General features: G+C 36.2%; 1 protein-coding gene across 1 annotated transcript in view; it reads left to right on the forward strand.

The window, feature by feature from the left end:
* Nucleotides 1–19,208, forward strand: part of PIK3C2G (phosphatidylinositol-4-phosphate 3-kinase catalytic subunit type 2 gamma) — a 354,208-nt gene that overhangs the window by 303,723 nt on the left and 31,277 nt on the right. Inside the window, exon 30 of the mRNA XM_036866811.1 lies at nucleotides 16,801–16,895. Within this exon, the coding sequence (XP_036722706.1) occupies nucleotides 16,801–16,895 (95 nt within the window). The remainder of the gene's footprint in view (nucleotides 1–16,800; nucleotides 16,896–19,208) is intronic.

The following is a 19,208-nucleotide window of genomic DNA, read 5'->3' on the forward strand; positions in this document are numbered from 1 at the left end:
ATATTAGGTCAGAAAGGAAATTTCAATATATCCTCAAAAGTAGAAATAGTATGACATAGTCTCTAATCATGAGACAATACAGTGAGAAATCAATGGAAAAATTCAGAAAGCTAAATGATACTTAAATTTGGAGACATAAAAAATTAAGCTCTCTTGAACATCTCTTGGGTCAAAAGGACTTATAAATCAAAATTGCAAAATTTCCAAAGAAGGGCAGTAATGAAATACCACATCTCAGAAACCATGAGAGAAAGATAAAGCAATGCTCAGAGGGAAATTGGAACAAGAGGCACAAAACAAACTAAAGGATGACAAAAAGAAAGACATGGACAAAGATAAAAGTAGATTTATGATTTAGAACACAGAAAACAGTAGATTAAATAAATCTGGAAGTTAAAAGTAAACAATAAAATAAATAAGCCACTAGCTAATCTAATCAAAAGAATGGAGGCAAATGCAAATACACAAAATACAAAAGGAGAAGCAAGAAGTAACCATAGAAAGAGATGAAATTGAAGAGTAGTACCAGACTCTGTTCAACTTTACAAAAATAAATTTGTAAATGTCTGAAATAGGCAGTGTTCTAGGAAAACCCAATTTACCCCAGAAAGATCAAATTAGATAGAATAAATAGAAAAAGTTTCAAAAAGCAACCTTTAAAACAGTACCAAGTTCCGATGATTTCCAGAGGGACTATGCCAAACTTTTAAAAAGCAGATAATTCCACTGTTAGTTAAACAATTCCAGAACAGAGAAAAGTTAGGAAAATTTTCTGTATTACTTTTATGAAGCAAATAAAGTAGTTATGCCAGTAGCTTCAAGGATTACAAGGATTGCAAAAAAAAAAAAAAAAAAGGAATCACAGGTTAACCTCACTTCTGAATATAATGGAAAATTCTAAATAAAATATTAGCCAAAATAATCCATCAGCACACTAAAGGAATATAATTCATCATGACCATAAATGCCAGAACATTTCAATGCTGGTAATGCACATAGTATATAATACACATTATCATATTAATAGATTTAAGGAGAAAATAGCATGGTCATCATTACAGACACTGAAAAGGTTTTTGATAAATTTCAATAAACTTTCCTGATAAAACACTCAAATAAAAATAAATGGGTAATGCCTTAACAGGAGAAAATGTATCTATCTTGGCTATCCAAAACCCACATAAGGAATGCAGAGAAATAGTGGAAAACTACTTCCACTAGAGTATAAAATAAGGCACTATGCCCTTGAGCATCACGATTACATTACATTGTACTGAAAGTATTAGCCAACATGTGATTCATCCGTCCCCTCTTTTGAAGGTCTTTGCTCTAAATTTGCCTTCTCAATGAGAAGTACCCTGATCATCCCATCTAATATTGCAATCTGCCTCGTATTCTGGAAGCTCCCAGTGCCTTCATCCTGTTGTGTTTTTTTCCTTATCATTAATCATATTCAGCATATTATAAATTCTACTTATTTATTATGTTTATTGCGTTTTTTACATCTCCCCCAATACTATAGAATTGCCAAGAGAGGGATTTTGTCTAATATGTTCCAAAGGCCTAGAACAGTGCCTTGTCCATAATAGGTCAATAAATATCTGTGAACTGACTAAGCTATTTTAAATGAAAGAAAATTAGAAGCATAAACTTTGGCAAAGAGAAGACAAAACTAATTACTGTTTGCCAGTAATATGATCACATACCTAGAAAAATGAGAATCAACTAAAAATCTATCACAAATGATGAAATTCAACAAAGGTATCAGGTACCAACTTCATATATAGATATCTATTGCATATATATATATATATATATATATATATATATTATTGTTACATATACGTAATAACTAGTTAGAATATATAATAGAAGAAAGACCCCCATTATAATGGCAGCAAAAAACCCCCCAGAAAAACAAAACAAAACAAAACAAAAAAACCTAGGAATAAATTTAACAGGAAAAGTGCCATACCAAATGAAGAAAACTTTAAACACTATTGAAAGATGCCTTGAACAAATGGAAAGACATAGCATACTTTGGGTAGGAAGATTCAACATCATAAAGATGTCAGATATTTCCAATTTAATTTTGAAATATAAAATTTTAAACTACAAACAGATTTAAGTATTTTTTATTGAAGTATAGTTGATTTAAAATATTATATTAGTTTCATGTGATGGCATAATGGTTCAATATTTTTATAGATTATACTCCATTAAAAGTTATTACAAGATAATGGCTTTAAGTCCCTGAGCTATATAACATATCTTTATTGCTTCTCTATTTTATACATAATAGTTTGTATCTCTTATCCCGTACTCCTATCTTGCCCCTCCCCTTTTCCCCCTCCCCACTGGTAACCCCCAGTTTATTTTCTGTATCTGTGAGTCTGTTTCTGTTTTGCTATATACATTCTTTTGTTTTACTTTTTAGACTCCACATATGAGTGGTATCATACAATATTTGTCATTATCTGACATTTCACTAAGTATAATATTGTCTATGTCCATCCATCTTGCTTCAAATGGCAGAATTTCATTCATTTTATGGCTGAGTAGCATTCCATTGTGTGTGTATGTGTGTGTGTGTGTAATATATACATATATATATATATATATATATATAAACGACATCTTCTTTATCTTCTTTATCCATTCATATGTTGATGGACAGTTGAGTTGCTTCCATGTGTTGGCTCACGTACTACTGCCAAGAACATTGGGGTGCATGTATCTTTTTGAATTAGTGTTTTTGTTTTCTCTGGTTATATACCCAGGAGTGGAATACTGGATCATATGATAGTTCCATTTTCAGTTTCTTGATGAATCTCCACAGTTTGCCATAGTGGCTGCACCAATTTATGTTCCCACCGACAATGTATGACGGTTCCCTTTTCTCCATGTCCTTGCCAACATTTATTATTTGTAGACCTTTTGATGATAGCCACTCTCTCAGGTGTGAGGTGATGATATCTCATTGTGGTTTTAATTTGCATATCTCTAATAATTAATGATGTTGAGCATCTTTTCATGTGCGTGTTTGCCATCTGTGTGTCTTCTTTGGAAAAATGTCTATTCAGACCGTCTGCCCATTTTTTAATCAGGTTGTTTGTTTTTTTGATGTTGAGTTGTATGAGCTGTTTATATTATTTTGGGTATTAACCCCTTATCAGTCATATCATTTGCAAATATTTTCTCCCATTCAGTAGGCTGCCTTTTCGTTCTGTCAATGGTTTCCTTTGCTGTGCAAAAGCTTTTAAGTTTAATTAGGTCCCATTTGTTTATTTTATTTCTTTTGGCTTAGGAAACAGATCCAAAAAAATACTACTACACTTTATGTCAAAGAGTGTTCTGCCTACGTTCTCTTCTATGAGATATATTGTTTCACATCTTACATTTAGGTATTTAATCCATTTTGAGTTTATTTTTGTATATGATGTGGGGAAATGTTCTAATCTCATTCTTTAACATGTATCTGTCCAGTTTTCCCAGCACCACTTATTGAAGAGAATGTCTTCTCTCCATTGTATATTCTTGCTTCCTTTGTCCTGGATTAATTGATCACAGGTGCATGGATTTATTTCTAAGCTCTCTATCCTGTTCCATTGATCTATGTGCCTGTTTTTGTGCCACTACCGTGCTGTTTTCATTACTGTAGTTTTGCAGTATAGTCTGAAGTCAGGAAGTATGATTCCTCTAGCCTTGTTCTTTTTTTTCAAGATTGCTTTAGCAATTCAGGGTCTGTTGGGGTTCCATATGAATTTTAGAATTATTTGTTCTAGTGCTGGGAAAAATGTCATGGGTGTTTTAATAAGGATCACATTAAATCTCTAGATTGCTTTGGATAGTACAGCCATTGTAACAATATTAATTCTTCCAATCCAAGAGCATGAGGTATCTTTCCACTTCTTTGTGTCACCTTCAATTTCCTTCATCAGTGTTTTATAGTTTTCAGAGTATAGGTCTTTCACCTCCTTGGTTAACCTTATTCCTAGGCATTTCATTCTTTTTGATGCAACTGTAAATGGGATTTGTTTTTTTTTACTTTCATAGTTCATTTTTACTATATAGAAAAGTAACAGATTTCTGTATATTAATCTTATATCCTGCAACTTTGCTGGATTCCTTTATTAATTCTAATAGTTTTTGGCTGTAGACTTTGGGTTTTTCTATATAAAGTTATCATATTATCTTCAAATAGTGACAGATGTACTTCTTCCCTTCCAATTTGGATGTCTCTTATTTCTTTTTCTTGTCTGATTGCTGTGTGTAGGGCTTCCAACGCTATGTTAAATAGAAGTGGTGAGAGTGTCTTGTTCCTGATTTTAGAAGAAAAGTTTTCAGCTTTTCACCATTGAGTATGATGTTACTTGTGGGTTGGGTTTGTCATAAATGGACTTTATTATGTTGAGATATGTTCCCTCTCTACCCACTTTGATGAAAGTTTTATCATGAATTGATGTTGAGTTTTGTGAAATGTTTTTTCTGCATCTATTAAGATTCTCATGTGATTATTATCCTTCCTTTTGTTAATGTGGTGTATCACATTGATTGATTTGTGAATGTTGAACCGTCTTTGTATCCCTGGAATAAATCCAACTTGATCGTGGTGTATCATCCTTTTCATAGATTGTTGGATTCATTTTCCTAGTATTTTGTTGATTTTTGCATCTACAGTCATCAAAGAAATTGGCCTGTAATTTTCTTTTATTGTAGTGTCCTTGTCTGGTTTTCATATCAGGGTAATGGTGGCCTCATAGAATGAATTTGGGAGTTTTCTGTCCTCTTCAATTTTTTGGAATAGTTTGAGAAAGATAGGTAGTAGTCGTTCTTTATATGTTTTGTAGAATTCACCTGTGAAGCCATCCGGGACTTTTGTTTTCTGGGAGATTTTTAATTACAAATTCAATTTCACTGCAGTGATTGGTTTGTTCAAATTGTCTGTTTTTCTTGATTCAGTCTTGACAGGTTGTATGTTTCTAGAAATTTGTCCATTTCTTCTAAGTTATCCAATTAGTTGGCATATGACTGTTGGTAGTATTTTCTTATGATTTTTTAAAAATCTGTGGTATCAGTTGTTATTTCTCTTCTTTCATTTCTTATTTTGTTTATTTGGGTACTCCCTCTTTCCTTCTTGGTGAGCCTGGATAAATGTTTATCAATTTTGTTTATCTTTTAAAAAAACTAAATCTTGGTTTCATTGATCACTTATGCTTTCTTCTGTATCACTTAATCTGCTCTTCCTTCCTTATAGTGTGTTTTTTAATTTAAGCTATTGAATTCTTCACTTCTGATTTTTTAAAAAATATTTTCTAGTTACTTGTTAAAATTTTCACTGTGTACATGTATTCTTTACCCTAATTCAATTAACATTTTTATTGCCAATGCTTTGAATTCTTTATCTAGTAAATTGTTTATTTCTGTTTCATTATTTGTTTCTTCAACCGTTTTCTCTTGCTGTTTCAATTGAGAGCAGTTCCTTTACCTTTTCATTTGCTTAACTTTCTCTGCCTCTATGAATTTAGATGAAACAGTGACCTGTTGCAGTCTTGAAGGGGTGTTCCTATATGGGAACATCCCTAAACATACTGTATGTGCCCAGTGCCTTTAGTGGGAGAGCTGGATTTGACATGGATGCAAATCACATCTTTCCTCAGGGTGTGCTGACAGCTACCACCTTGGTAGAGGGTGGGGCTGGAAATGGAGGGTCTTAGAGCTGGAGTCGAGTGTGAAAAAAATTACAGTTGCCTTTAAGTGTGGGTTTTCCCCTAGCCCCACACTGGAACCCTTGCCCCAGAGTGAGGGAATGTTGAAGCAAGGGGGTCCACGCAGGCTGTCAGCTTGTGTCGGCCACAGCAGAGGTCCTAGCTGTCTCTGCTGCACTGCCTGTGCAGGCACCTGCAATTTTTTCCCTCACTCAGCTCAGGTGCAGCCTTAGGTGCAAGTCTTCATCATCCTTCTCAATCAGTCACTGTCACCAGCCTCCACCACCCTCCTTTCCACTGTGGAGCCACAGCACAGGACAGGCAGGGCCTGCGTGGACTCTCAACATGTACCAGGGCATGAGCTGTGGTGGAGTGGCTGCTCTCAGAGATCTGAGCTGCTTGTGATGTGCTTCTTGGGGAAGCACAATTGATGGCCTCTGCCATTCCACCCAGGCTTGCCCAAGCTCTGGGTAGTCTCTGTATCCCTCAGTTGTGTCTTATCCCCAGTATTGGTTGCCCCAGATCGAATACCACACGATGATGTGAAGTGAATGGGGCTGGAGTGTTCACTCAACATGGGCTGGGGCATGCACCAAGGTGGTTGCAGGAAACCCAGCAACCACTAGATCTTTCTGCCCTTCCTGGGGTCAAGCCAGCATGCATGTGCTCCTCAGGAGCAGAATTCAGGCTTCTCACAGCTCCCCTGTTAGTTCCAGTGGTCCTCCAACCAGCCAAGGGGGCGCTTCTCCCCTGTATAGGACCCCAGGACTGGGGTGCCCAATCTGGCTCTCACTGCTCAGTCCCAAGGGCAGGTGTCTGCCCAAGAATCCTCCCTGTTCCTCTGGGCCCCTCTCAGGGACAAAGATCCCAACCCAATTGCTTTTCTTTCCTTCGTACCTGATTACATGTATATCTTTCTTACAGCCTTGATTGTACAGGAGTCCTCTGCCAATTAGTTGTTTTCAGTGAGAATTGTTCCACATATAGATGTATTTTTGATGTGTTCATGTCAGGAGGTGAGTGCCACATCCTCTTACTCCACCATTTTGACTGATCTCCAACAGATTTATTTTTAATTACATAAGCTAATTCTACAGTTCATAAACAAAAATTAACAAAGAAAAGCCAGGAAAATTAGCAAAACAAAGAGATGAGTTTAGCCTTATCAGATATAAAAACACATTACAAAGCATCAATAATTAAACAGTGTGGTGTCAGTGCATAAGTAGATAAGCAAGTAAAACATAATGGAATGTCCATAACTAAAGTCAGATATATTCAGGAATTTAATAGTTGCCCAAACAAATAAGAGAAAATTCAACAAATAATGTTGGCATAGTACACTTCACACCATATGCCAGGATAAATACCAAATGAGTGAAAGATTTTAAATGTAAATAATGAAACCATATATATGACAAAGAAAAAATGGAAAAAATCCTTTTTAATCTTGGGATGAGCTGCTGTAGCTATGACTACAAATTCAGAAGCTATAACAATTCTGCATGATATAAAACACTGTAGCAAAGCTCAAGAAAAGCAAAGGTAAGTGACAAAATGGGGGAAATATTTGCAATTTATCACATACGAAGGGTTAATTATTTAACATGTAACAATCTCCTATAAATTGGTGAGAAACAGACCAATGACCAAATAGAAAACTGTGTAAAGAATACGAAAAAATAATCCACACACACACACACAAAACATACAAGTGGCTCTTAACCAAATGAAAGAATCCTCAAGGTCACTCATAAGAAAAATGCAAATTACAACTACACTGATACCATTTTAACTCATCAGATGGGCAAAAAATTCAAAAATTTAATTAACAAGCTTGGTTATAAATCAGCAGACACTCATACACTGCTGGTGATAATGCAAATTGGTACAATCTCCATGGAAGACAATTTGGGAATGTTTACCAAAATTAAAATGCTAATACCCTATGACCCAGCAATTCTGCTGTTGAAATCTATCCTATGGTATTTGTGCACAGGTACAAAATGATACACATTCAAGGCTATTTATTGCAGCATGGTTTGTAACATCTGGAAAGCATTCGGAACAACCCACTTGCCCGTCAATGGGTAAAGTGTTAAATAAATTATGCTATTTCCTCATGATGGAATAATGTGAAAGTATATTTAAAAAATAAAGAAGCTTTGTATTATTGACATGAAAGTATCTCCAAGACTGTTGTGTAGAATAGTAAATATGCTATTCCTTTTTGGAAAAATGGGGAAGAATAAAAATACTTATTCATATTTACTTATATGGAGAAATTCTGGAAGAATATGTGTCCATCTGGAGAAATATATGGAAAACGAATAAAATAATAATGGGGAGGCAGACCTTCAAATGGCAGAGTAGTAAGACATGGAGATCACCATACTCCCCACAAATGCATCAGAAACACACCTACATGTGGAACAGCTCCTACAGAACACCGACTGAATGCTGGCACAAGACCTCAGACTTCCCAAAAGGCAAGAAACTCCCCACATACCTGGCTGTGTGGCTGACAGAGTCTTGGTGCTCCGGGCAGGTGTCAGGCCTGTGCCTCTGAGGTAGGAGAGCTGAGTTCAGGACAGTGGTCCACCAGAGACCTCCCAGCTCCATGTAATATCAAACGGTGAAAGCTCTCCCAGAGATCTCCATCTCAACACTAAGACCCAGCTCCACTCAAGGACCAGCAAGCAACAGTGCGGGGCACCTTGCCAAACAACTAGCAACAGAGGAACACCACCCCACCCATTACCAGAGAGGGTGCCAAAAATAATAATAAGGTCACAGTCACCCCAAAACACACCACCAGGCGTGGTCCTGCCCACCAGAAAGACAAGATCCAGCCTCATCCACCAGAACACAGGCACCAGTCCTCTCTACCAGGAAGCCTACACAACCCACTAAACCAACCTTAGCCACTGGGCACAGACACCAAAAACAATGGGAACTATGAACCTGCAGCCTGTGAAAAGGAGACCCCAAACACAGTAACTTAAGCACAATAGAAGACAGAGAAACACACAGCAAATGAAGGAGCAAGGTAAAAACCCAGCAGACCAAACAAATGAAGAGGAAATAGGCAGTCTACCTGAAAAAGAATTCAGAGTAATGATAGTAAAGATATCCAAAATCTTGGAAATAGAATGGAGAAAATACAAGAAACGTTTAACAAGGACTTAGAAGAACTAAAGAGCAAACAAACGATGATGAACAACACAATAAATGAAATTAAAAATTCTCTAGAAGGAATCAATAGCAGAATAACTGAGGCAGAAGAATGGATAAGTGACCTGGAAGATAAAATAGTGGAAATAACTACCACAGAGCAGAATAAAGAAAAAAGAATGAAAAGAATTGAGGACAATCTGAGAGTCCTCTGGGACATCATTAAACGCACCAACATTCGAATTATAGGGGTCCCAGAAGAAGAAGAGAAAAAGAAAGGGACTGAGAAAATATTTGAAGAGATTATAGTTGAAAACTTCGCTAATATGGGAAAGGAAATAGTCAAACAAGTCCAGGAAGCACAGAGAGTCCAATACAGGATAAATCCAAGGAGAAACACGCCAAGACACATATTAATCAAACTACCAAAAATTAAATACAAGGAAAAAATATTAAAAGCAGCAAGGGAAAAGCAACAAATAACATACAAGGGAATTCCCATAAAGTTAACAGCTGATCTTTGAGCAGAAACTCTGCAAGCCAGAAAGGAGTGGCAGGACATATTTAAAGTGAAGAAAGGGAAAAACCTACAACAAAGATGACTACCCAGGAAGGATCTCATTCAGATTTGATGGAGAAATTAAAACCTTTACAGACAAGCAAAAGCTAAGAGAATTCAACACCACCAAACCAGCTTTACAACAAATGCTAAAGGAAATTCTCTAGGCAGGAAACACAAGAGAAGGAAGAGACCTACAATAACAAACCCAAAACAATTAAGAAATGGTAATAGGAACATATGTATCGATAACTACCTTAAATGTAAATGGTTAAATGCTCCAACCAAAGGACATAGACTGGCTGAATGGATACAAAAACAAGACCCGTATATATGCTGTCTACAAGAGACCCACTTCAGACCTAGGGACACATACAGACTGAAAGTGAGGGGAAGGAAAAAGATATTCCATGCAAATGGAAATCAAAAGAAAGCTGGAGTAGCAATTCTCATATCAGACAAAATAGACTTTAAAATAAAGACTATTACAAGAGACAAAGAAGGACACTACCTAATGATCAAGGGATCAATCCAAGAAGAAGATATAACAATTGTAAATATTTATGCACCCATCATAGGAGCACCTCAATACCTAAGGCAAATGCTAACAGCCATAAAAGGGGAAATCGACAGTAACACAATACTAGTAGGGGACTTTAACACCCCCTTTCACCAATGGACAGATCACTCAAAATGAAAATAAATAAGGAAACACAAGCTTTAAATGACACATTAAACCAGATGAACTTAATTGATATTTATAGGACATTCCATCCAAAAACAACAGAATACACTTTCTTCTCAAGTGCTCATGGAACATTCTCCAGGATAGATCATATCTTGGGTCACAAATCAAGCCTTGGTAAATTTAAGAAAATTGAAATCGTTTCAAGTATCTTTTCCAACCACAATGCTATGAGACTAGATATCAATTACAGGAAAGAAACTGTAAAAAATACAAACACATGGAGGCTACACAATACGCTACTAAATAACAAGAGATCACTGAAGAAATCAAAGAAGAAATCAAAAAATACCTAGAAACACATGACAATGAAAACACGATGACCCAAAACCTATGGGATGCAGCAAAAGCAGTTCTAAGAGGGAAGTTTATAGCAATACAATCCTACCACAAGAAACAATAAACATCTCAAGTAAACAACCTAACTTTACACCTAAAACAATTGAGAAAGAAGAACAAGAAAACCCCCAAGTTAGCAGAAGGAAAGAAATCATGAAGATCAGATTAGAAAGAAATGAAAAAGAAATGAAGGAAACAACAGCAAAGATCAATAAAACTAAAAGCTGGTTCTTTGAGAAGATAAACAAAATTGATAAACCGTTAGCCAACTCATCAAGAAAAAAAGGGAGAAGACTCGAATCAATAGAACTAGAAATGAAAAAGGAGAAGTAACAACTGCAGAAATACAAAGGATCATGAGAGATTACTACAAGCAACTCTGTGCCAATAAAATGGACAACGTGCGAGAAATGGACAAATTCTTAGAAAAGCAGAACCTTCCAAGACTGAACGAGGAAGAAATAGGAAATATAAACAGACCAATCACAAGCACTGAAATTGAGACTGTGATTAAAAATCTTCCAACAAACAAAAGCCCAGGACCAGATGGCTTCACCAGCGAATTTTATCAAACATTTAGAGAAGAGCTAATACCTATCCTTCTCAAACTCTTCCAAAATATAGCAGAGGGAGGAACACTCCCAAACTCATTCTACGAGGCCACCATCACCCTGACACCAAAACCAGACAAATATGTCACAAAGAAAGAAAACTATAGGCCAATATCCCTGATGAACATAGGTGCAAAAATCCTCAACAAAATACTAGCAAACAGAATCCACCAGCTCATTAAAAGGATCATACACCATGATCAAGTGGGTTTTATCCCAGGAATGCAAGGATTCTTCAATATACACAAATCAATCAATGTGATAAACCATATATAACAAATTGAAGGAGAAAAACATATGATCATCTCAATAGATGCAGAAAGAGCTTTGGACAAAATTCAACACCCATTTATGATAAAAACCCTCCAGAAAGTAGGCTTAGACGGAACTTACCTCAACATAATAAAGGCCATATATGACAAACACACAGCCAACATCGTTCTCAATGGTGAAAAACTGAAACCATTTCCTCTAAGATTAGGAACAAGACAAGGTGGTCCACTCTCACCCCTATAATTCAACATAGTTTTGGAAGTTTTAGTCACAGCAATCAGAGAAGAAAAAGAAATAAAAGGAATCCAAATCAGAAAAGAAGTAAAGCTGTCACTGTTTGCAGATGACATGATACTATGTAAAGAGAGCATCTTAAAGATGCTACCAGAAAACTACTAGAGCTAATCAATGAATTTTGTAAAGTAGCAGGATACAAAATTAATGCACAGAAATCTCTTGCATTCCTATACACTAACGATGAAAAATCTGAAAGGGAAATTAAGGAAACACTCCCATTTACCATTGCAACAAATAGAAAGAAACACCTAGGAAAAACCTACCTAAGGAGACAAAAGACCTGTATGCAGAAAACTATGACACTGATGAAAGAAATTAAAGATTTTACAAACAAATGGAGAGATATACCATGTTCTTGGATTGGAAGAATCAACATTGTGAAAATGACTATACTACCCAAGGCAATCTACAGATTCAATGCAATCCCTATCAAACTGCGAATGGCATTTTTCACAGAACTAGAACAAAAAATTTCACAATTTGTATGGAAACACAAAAAATTTCACAATTTGTATGGAAACACCTGAATAGCCAAAGCAATCTTGAGAAAGAAAAATGGAGCTGGAGGAATCAGGCTCCCGGACTTCAGGCTATACTACAAATCTACAGTAATCAAGACAGTATGGTACTGGCACAAAAACAGAAATATAGATCAATGGAATGCACATATGGTCACCTTATTTTTGATAAAGGAGGCAAGGATATACAATGGAGAAAAGACAGTCTCTTCAATAAGTGGTGCTGGGAAAACTGGACAGCTACATGTAAAAGAATGAAATTAGAACACTCCCTAACACCATACACAAAAATAAACTCAGAATGGATTAAAGACCTGACTGTAAGGCCAGGCACTATCAAACTCTTAGAGGAAAACATAGGCAGAACACTCTATGGCATAAATCACAGCAAGATCCTTTTTGACCCACCTCCTAGAGAAATGGAAATAAGAACAAAAATAAACAAATAGGACCTAATGAAACTTAAAAGCTTTTGCACAGCAAAGGAAACCATAAACAAGACGAAAAGACAACCCTCAGAATGGGAGAAAATATTTGCAAACGAAGCAACGGACAAAGGATTAATCTCCAGAATTTACAAGCAGCTCATGCAGCTCAATATCAAAAAAACAAACAAGCAAATCCAAAAATGGGCAGAAGCCCTAAATAGAAATTTCTCCAAAAAGACATACAGATTGCCAATAAACACATGGAAGGATGCTCAACATCACTAATCATTAGAGAAATGCAAATCAAAACTACGAGGTATCACCTCACACCAGTCAGAATGGCCATCATCAAAAAATCTACAAACAATAAATGCTGGAGAGGGTATGGAGACACGGGAACCCTCTTGCCCTGTTGGTGGGAGTGTAAATTGATACAGCCACTATGGAGAACAGTAGGGAGGTTCCTTAAAAAACTAAATATAGAACTACCATACGACCCAGCAATCCCACTACTGGGCATATACCCTGAGAAAACCATAATTCAAAAAGAGTCATGCCAAATGTAAAATAGATAACTAGTGGAAGCAGCTGCGTAGCACAGGGAGATCAGCTCGTGCTTTGTGACCACCTAGAGGGTTGGGACAGGGAGGGTAGGAGGGAGACACAAGAGTTTTGTTATAAAGCAGAAACTAACACACCATTGTAAAGCAATTATAGTCCAATAAAGATGTTAAAAACAAAAAAGAGTTACGTACCACAGTGTTTATTACAGCTCTATTTACAATAGCCAGGATATGGAAGCAACCTAAGTGTCCGTCAACAGCTGAATGGATAAAGAAAATTTGACACATATATGCAATGGAATATTACTCGGCCATAAAAAGAAACGAAATTGAGTTATTTGTAGTGAGGTGGATGGACCTAGAGTCTGTCATACAGAGTGAAGTAAGTCAGAAATAGAAAAACAAATACCGTATGCTAACACATATATATGGAATCTAAAAAAAAAAAAAAAATGGTTCTGAAGAACCTAGGGGCAGGACAGGAATAAAGATGCAGACGTAGAGAATGGACTTGAGGACACAGGGAGGGGGAAGGGTAAGCTGGGACAAAGTGAGAAAGTGGCATGGACATATATACACTACCAAATGTAAAATAGATAGCTAGTGGGAAGCAGCCACATAGCACAGGGAGATCAGCTCGGTGCTTTGTGACCACCTAGAGGGGTGGGATAGGGAGGGTGGGAGGGACACGCAAGAGGGAGGAGATATGCGGATATATGTATATGTATAGCTGATTCACTTTGTTATAAAGCAGAAACTAACACACCATTGTAAAGCAATTATACTCCAATAAAGATGTTAAGAAAACAATGATAATAATGGGAGGAGTGGGTGAATAGGTGTTAGGAGTGGGAGGAAGGCTTTTACTGTATGCTTTAAAAATAAATTTTCATTTTTGAATCATATGAATATATTATATCTGAAAGGAAGTTAAAGTTTGAAATGATATTTTTTAACATTAATGGACACATTATGCATAATAAGCCCGGATTAGCTGCTGTAGTACCATGCATTCAAGCGTTTCAGCACAGTCATTCTTTGGATCAATAATATTTTAACAGTTCTTGGGGTTACTATAAATGGTTAGATTAAGCATGATTAGATCCCCCAGAATAACTTGAAGCAGAAAAATCAAGATATTCTAGCATCTTCTTGTCCCTGTGAAGGTATTCTCAAAAGTCTCCCTCTCTGGGCTCTTCATTTAAATTCTTTCCTTTAGGTTATTGACCCCTTGTTGCCCCTTACAGCATGATGTTCAAAAACATAGCTTTAGAGATCATTTGACCCTGCCTAAACTTGGACCAAAATACCTCAGTTTCCTCATGTGTAAAATGGAGGTAACACAAACTTTGTAGGTTTGCTGTGGGGATTTAGTGAGTTTATGTACGTGAAACTCTTAGACCAACATTTGGCACACAATAAGAATTCTAAAAATCCAACATTTGGCACACAATAAGAGTTCTAAAAAATACCTCTACTATTACTACATTGACTACTAAGACTTCCTAGTGGCCTGTATTTTCAGTGGGTTCTAAAGTCTGACATGTTTTGATGGATACTGTGATTACTAATCTTGCATGAAAGGTTTAGGGTGGAATATCATCTTCAGTCAATTCAAGTAACAGTTGTATGATTATCATTTAGACACTCACCCATAAATTTTTGCTAATTTCCTGTCTGAATTAAAGCTCCTCTAATTAAACACATTGTTTCTAATTAATAAGCCTTTCACTCTTTAATTCAAAAATTATGTTCATTGTGCATCAAAAAGTATCAGCATTTTTAGCATACTCATACCAAAAGTTCAACTACAGTTTTGTATTATGAAGTACAATTTACCCAAGTACTACAGTCAAAATTATCTCGTAGTGTCTCAAACTCACAGCGTCACTCAGTCATCAAAATCAAGATATTTTAAGGAAGAATGTTTTTATTATATTTACGTAATTACCATTTCAGTTGTAAGAAACACTCAATGTGAATTTTAATTATTTCAATGTCAATAATCCACATTAACAATAAAATTAATTAATATTACCTATTTAGAATGTGTAAACTATTCTAATAAACATGCAAAAGGCTTTGGGAGAAGAAACATAATGCTCAGGTTTAATTTTCAAATGTTAGGATTAGAGAGCTAAAACTGACTATCAGAAAACAATGTGGACCCCAATGAGCCCACCACAAAACATTGCCAAATTCCTTATTAGTAGTAAATTTCTTCTTTCTGAATTCCCTCAGAAAACGTACAATCAGAGATTACCAAGGGAAATATTAGAAAACTGTGAATTATGCTTAATCCTTGGGCTATAAACTGGAAATTTTTAATTAAAAAACTAAAGCCTTCGTTTAAATGTTGGAATGATATAACTTGAAAGGAAAATTGAGATTAGTTTTGTCATTAAGTAAACGTTAAGTGCAACTTTATGGAGCAAGCATTGATTTATATATCCCTTGGGGAAATAGGAAAAAAAATAAGCCCTAAGGGAGATTGTAATCCACTAAGCAAATTGAGACATGTAAGGTAATAATTACAATATAAATATTAAGTGATAAGGGCTGTGCTAGGGGAGTTCAGAGGGTGGTGACCACAGAAACTCTTCTGCATTTTAATTAGGCCTTGTAGATAGGTAAAAATTCAATAGCCAAAAATGGTGGAAGAGATCATTTTAAATAAAGGGAATAATATGAGCAATGTCTGGAAGGAAATAGCAGAGCATGTCTGTAGAACTGAACATACGGACTGCAGTATGAAATAATAATAATGGGAAATAAGACAAATGGATTCAATAAGAAGCAGTAATACAAAGCTGCAAAATTCAGACTTTTTCATAAGCTATGGAAAGCTATGAACAGTACTTTGATCGAAGAGTAATTTTATAAAAGTTGCCCTAGGAAGATTATACTGGTAATTGTGTACAAATACATTTGGGTTCTGGAGGAGGGGAAGAGAATGTTCTAGTAGTTCAGGCAAAAGATCCATATGCATCTGAACTAGGCACAGCAGAACTGGAAAGGAAGAGCTGAGTGTAAATATATGGAGTAATTGCAAACATTCATTGAGAGATTACATCGTGAGAACTTTTGAATGTTATCAGTTAATCATCTCAACTGTCCTGAGGTAGATAACTATTATCTCCATTTTACAGAAGTCGATTAACTTAGTCATGTTGACACAGTCTTTAGTATAGTGCTGGGACCTGCACCCCAGACTTCACTGACTTCTAAAGCCAACACTTTCAACCCCTATGTTCTCTAATACTTTAAGCTCATTGTACTGAATGTTGAGGAGAAAATTGCGGCCAAAAATGACACTGAGGTCTCAGGCTTAAATAATCGGGAAAATAATGGTATCGATTGAAACAAAACATAGAATATGAGGAGGTAGAATAGATTCAGGAAGATTAGACACAAATCCTATCTTAACCAACCCAGTTTCCTGAAGAGTATTATGTTTTCAGTGTGATATGAAGAATGTTTCTTTTTCATATTATTCATTGGTCCTGTTTTAGTCTTTGAATGTTCAGTTTATCCTGTGATCAGCCACTTCCAATTTAACCCACTGAAACTCTACTGTTTCATCAGGTGAGAAGTTTCCTGACAAGAAGCCTAAGGTGCAGTTAGTCATAACATACGAGGATGCGAAGCTGACCATACTTGTGAAGCACATGAAAAACGTTGTGAGTTTATCTTATCTAATAAGAAACATGTAAACCTACATTTAGAAATCACTTTCTTCCTTTAAGCAATTAATGTCAGCATTCGTGAGAGAAGTGAGGCCAGCCACCGAGTGTAAGTAAGGAACAATGGACCAGTTACAGTGTTCTGCCTCAGTGTGATTGTGATCCTTGGGGGAAGCCTATAAAATATTTCACAGGGGAAGTCCTAGAATGAAACCCAGACTTTATTCAAAATGAAGTGTCAGGACAAATCTAGTGAAAAAGGTTTGAAAAAGCAGGACTAGCTAGAGTATTAAGAGCCAAAAGAAAAAAAGCTATGTCCCAAGAATTTACACCTCTCTCACCACGCTGAGCTTTGTGGAAGACTGACTCATCTCTTTGAATAGTGCCAGCACCTTCTCTGGGAAGCCAGGAGCTCTCAGTGTTTTCCCACAGATTGCCACTGAGTATCAGTTATCATATTCTGATGTAATTGCCCAAGGATATTTCTTTTCCCTCAAAAAGTAATAATTTCTTTGATGACAGGGACCCCATCTTTGCATCCCCAGAACCAAGAACGTCAATGGTAGTTAGCCTCTAAGGAAAACTAAAAGCTGCTTTCTCTATTATACCCCATTCCTTCCTGAAGATTGGTCGAGTCAGAGAGGTAAGGATGGCAGCTGGGCCATGTCATTAACTAAGAGAGGGAGCTTTCTTTGTCACAAGGTAATTGATTAAAGGTCTGAATCTGGGTGCAACAAACAGAAAATGGTAACTCTAAGCCTCACCCATTTCTCTGGTCTTTTGCTAGCCTAGCAAAACAGGTCCTCCACATGGTGAAACTCCCCAGGAGACTCCACCAATGTGGAGAAAGTCAGAAGCACTACTTTAGCTCTCTCCTTTATGCATATAAATCTCTAAGGATGCACTTTGAAGGACTTAAAGGAGCAAACTCTTCTCAACATGACGTGCATTTGGAACACACTAGAACTTAATAAATATTTGTTCATTGAACAAATATTTGGCATAACTTTCAGGGATTGCATCCTTTACAAATTTAGTATTAGCCAGATATCCAAGGATGCTTGTTTGTAAATCTGTGGTGTTTGCAATCAGCAATTTTTGTAAGAGCTGGGCAAATATTATTAAATGTGTTTTTGTAGAACTTTTACTCATTAAAATAATTATTTTCAATTGCTTTTGATAAATTAATCAGCTTAGTTGAGAATAGCAGTTGTTTAAGAAATTGTTAGGCTGGGAAATGAAGATTAAGTTAGATATTTTTTATAGCTGCATGTGTGTTCGTGGACTTTAAGCATTTGTATAAATATACATGATAAAATAATAGACTTAAGAAATAGTGTTAATCAAGTTAACAGAACTTATATATGTGTATGATGTATAATTGTCGATTGAAAACAGTCCTCTTGGAAACTATACATATATTTCAGTAATGCCATTGCTCAAAACATTTTAGGACATGCCTGTTGACATTGCTTTTAGATCTGCATATAAATCACACAATAAACTTGTTGATACTATTCAATAGTCATGCCTAATGTTTGATCAAAAGCAGTATTAACCAACTTGGTCACCCATTTTATTCATCAGCTAAATCCCCAATTACTTTTGACAGTTTTCAAAAATGCATTTTACACTCAGATGAAGTTGCACTACCAATAAGTATATTCAAAACCAGTGTGATGCAGGCATAAAGGTGGGGAGTAAGTGACTAAGAGCAAGAGTTTAAGATTTAGATCAAGTTATGGGTAAATGGAAGATGAGCAGGTGAATCCTATGAAAATTTGAAAACCACTTAGGGCCCCTAGAGCCTGTACATTGCCAGTGCCCTTGGGAGGAAAGCTGTTAATAATGAAGTCATGCTCCCTACTGGTTCTTCTCTCCTCCCCAATCTTTTAACATAGCCCTGGAACTCCTCTTTTTTTATTTCCAGGCTTGTGGCTTTAAATATCACTTACATGTCTTTTTCTTCCATATTTTATAATTCTAGCTTGAAAGTCTCCCTAAAATCCAGAATTATATGTACAACTGATTACTCAACAACTCTAGTAGAAATTCAATAGGCAGCACAAATTTAATATACATCCAATCAAACTTCTGATTATCGCCCCCCCTAAACCTGCTTCTTTGGCAGCCTGTCTCACCTCTTAATGGCACCTTCATCCTACTAGTTGCTCAGGTTTAAATCCTTAGAGTCCTTTTGACTGCTCTCACAAACTACATCCAAATTTATCAACAAATTCTGTGAGCTCAGCTTTCAAAATAAATCCAGAATCCCACCATGTTTCACCTCCACTGCTTACCACCGTTGGT

Source organism: Balaenoptera musculus, chromosome 10, assembly GCF_009873245.2.
Source record: "Balaenoptera musculus isolate JJ_BM4_2016_0621 chromosome 10, mBalMus1.pri.v3, whole genome shotgun sequence".
Classification (NCBI taxonomy): Eukaryota; Metazoa; Chordata; class Mammalia; order Artiodactyla; family Balaenopteridae; genus Balaenoptera; species Balaenoptera musculus.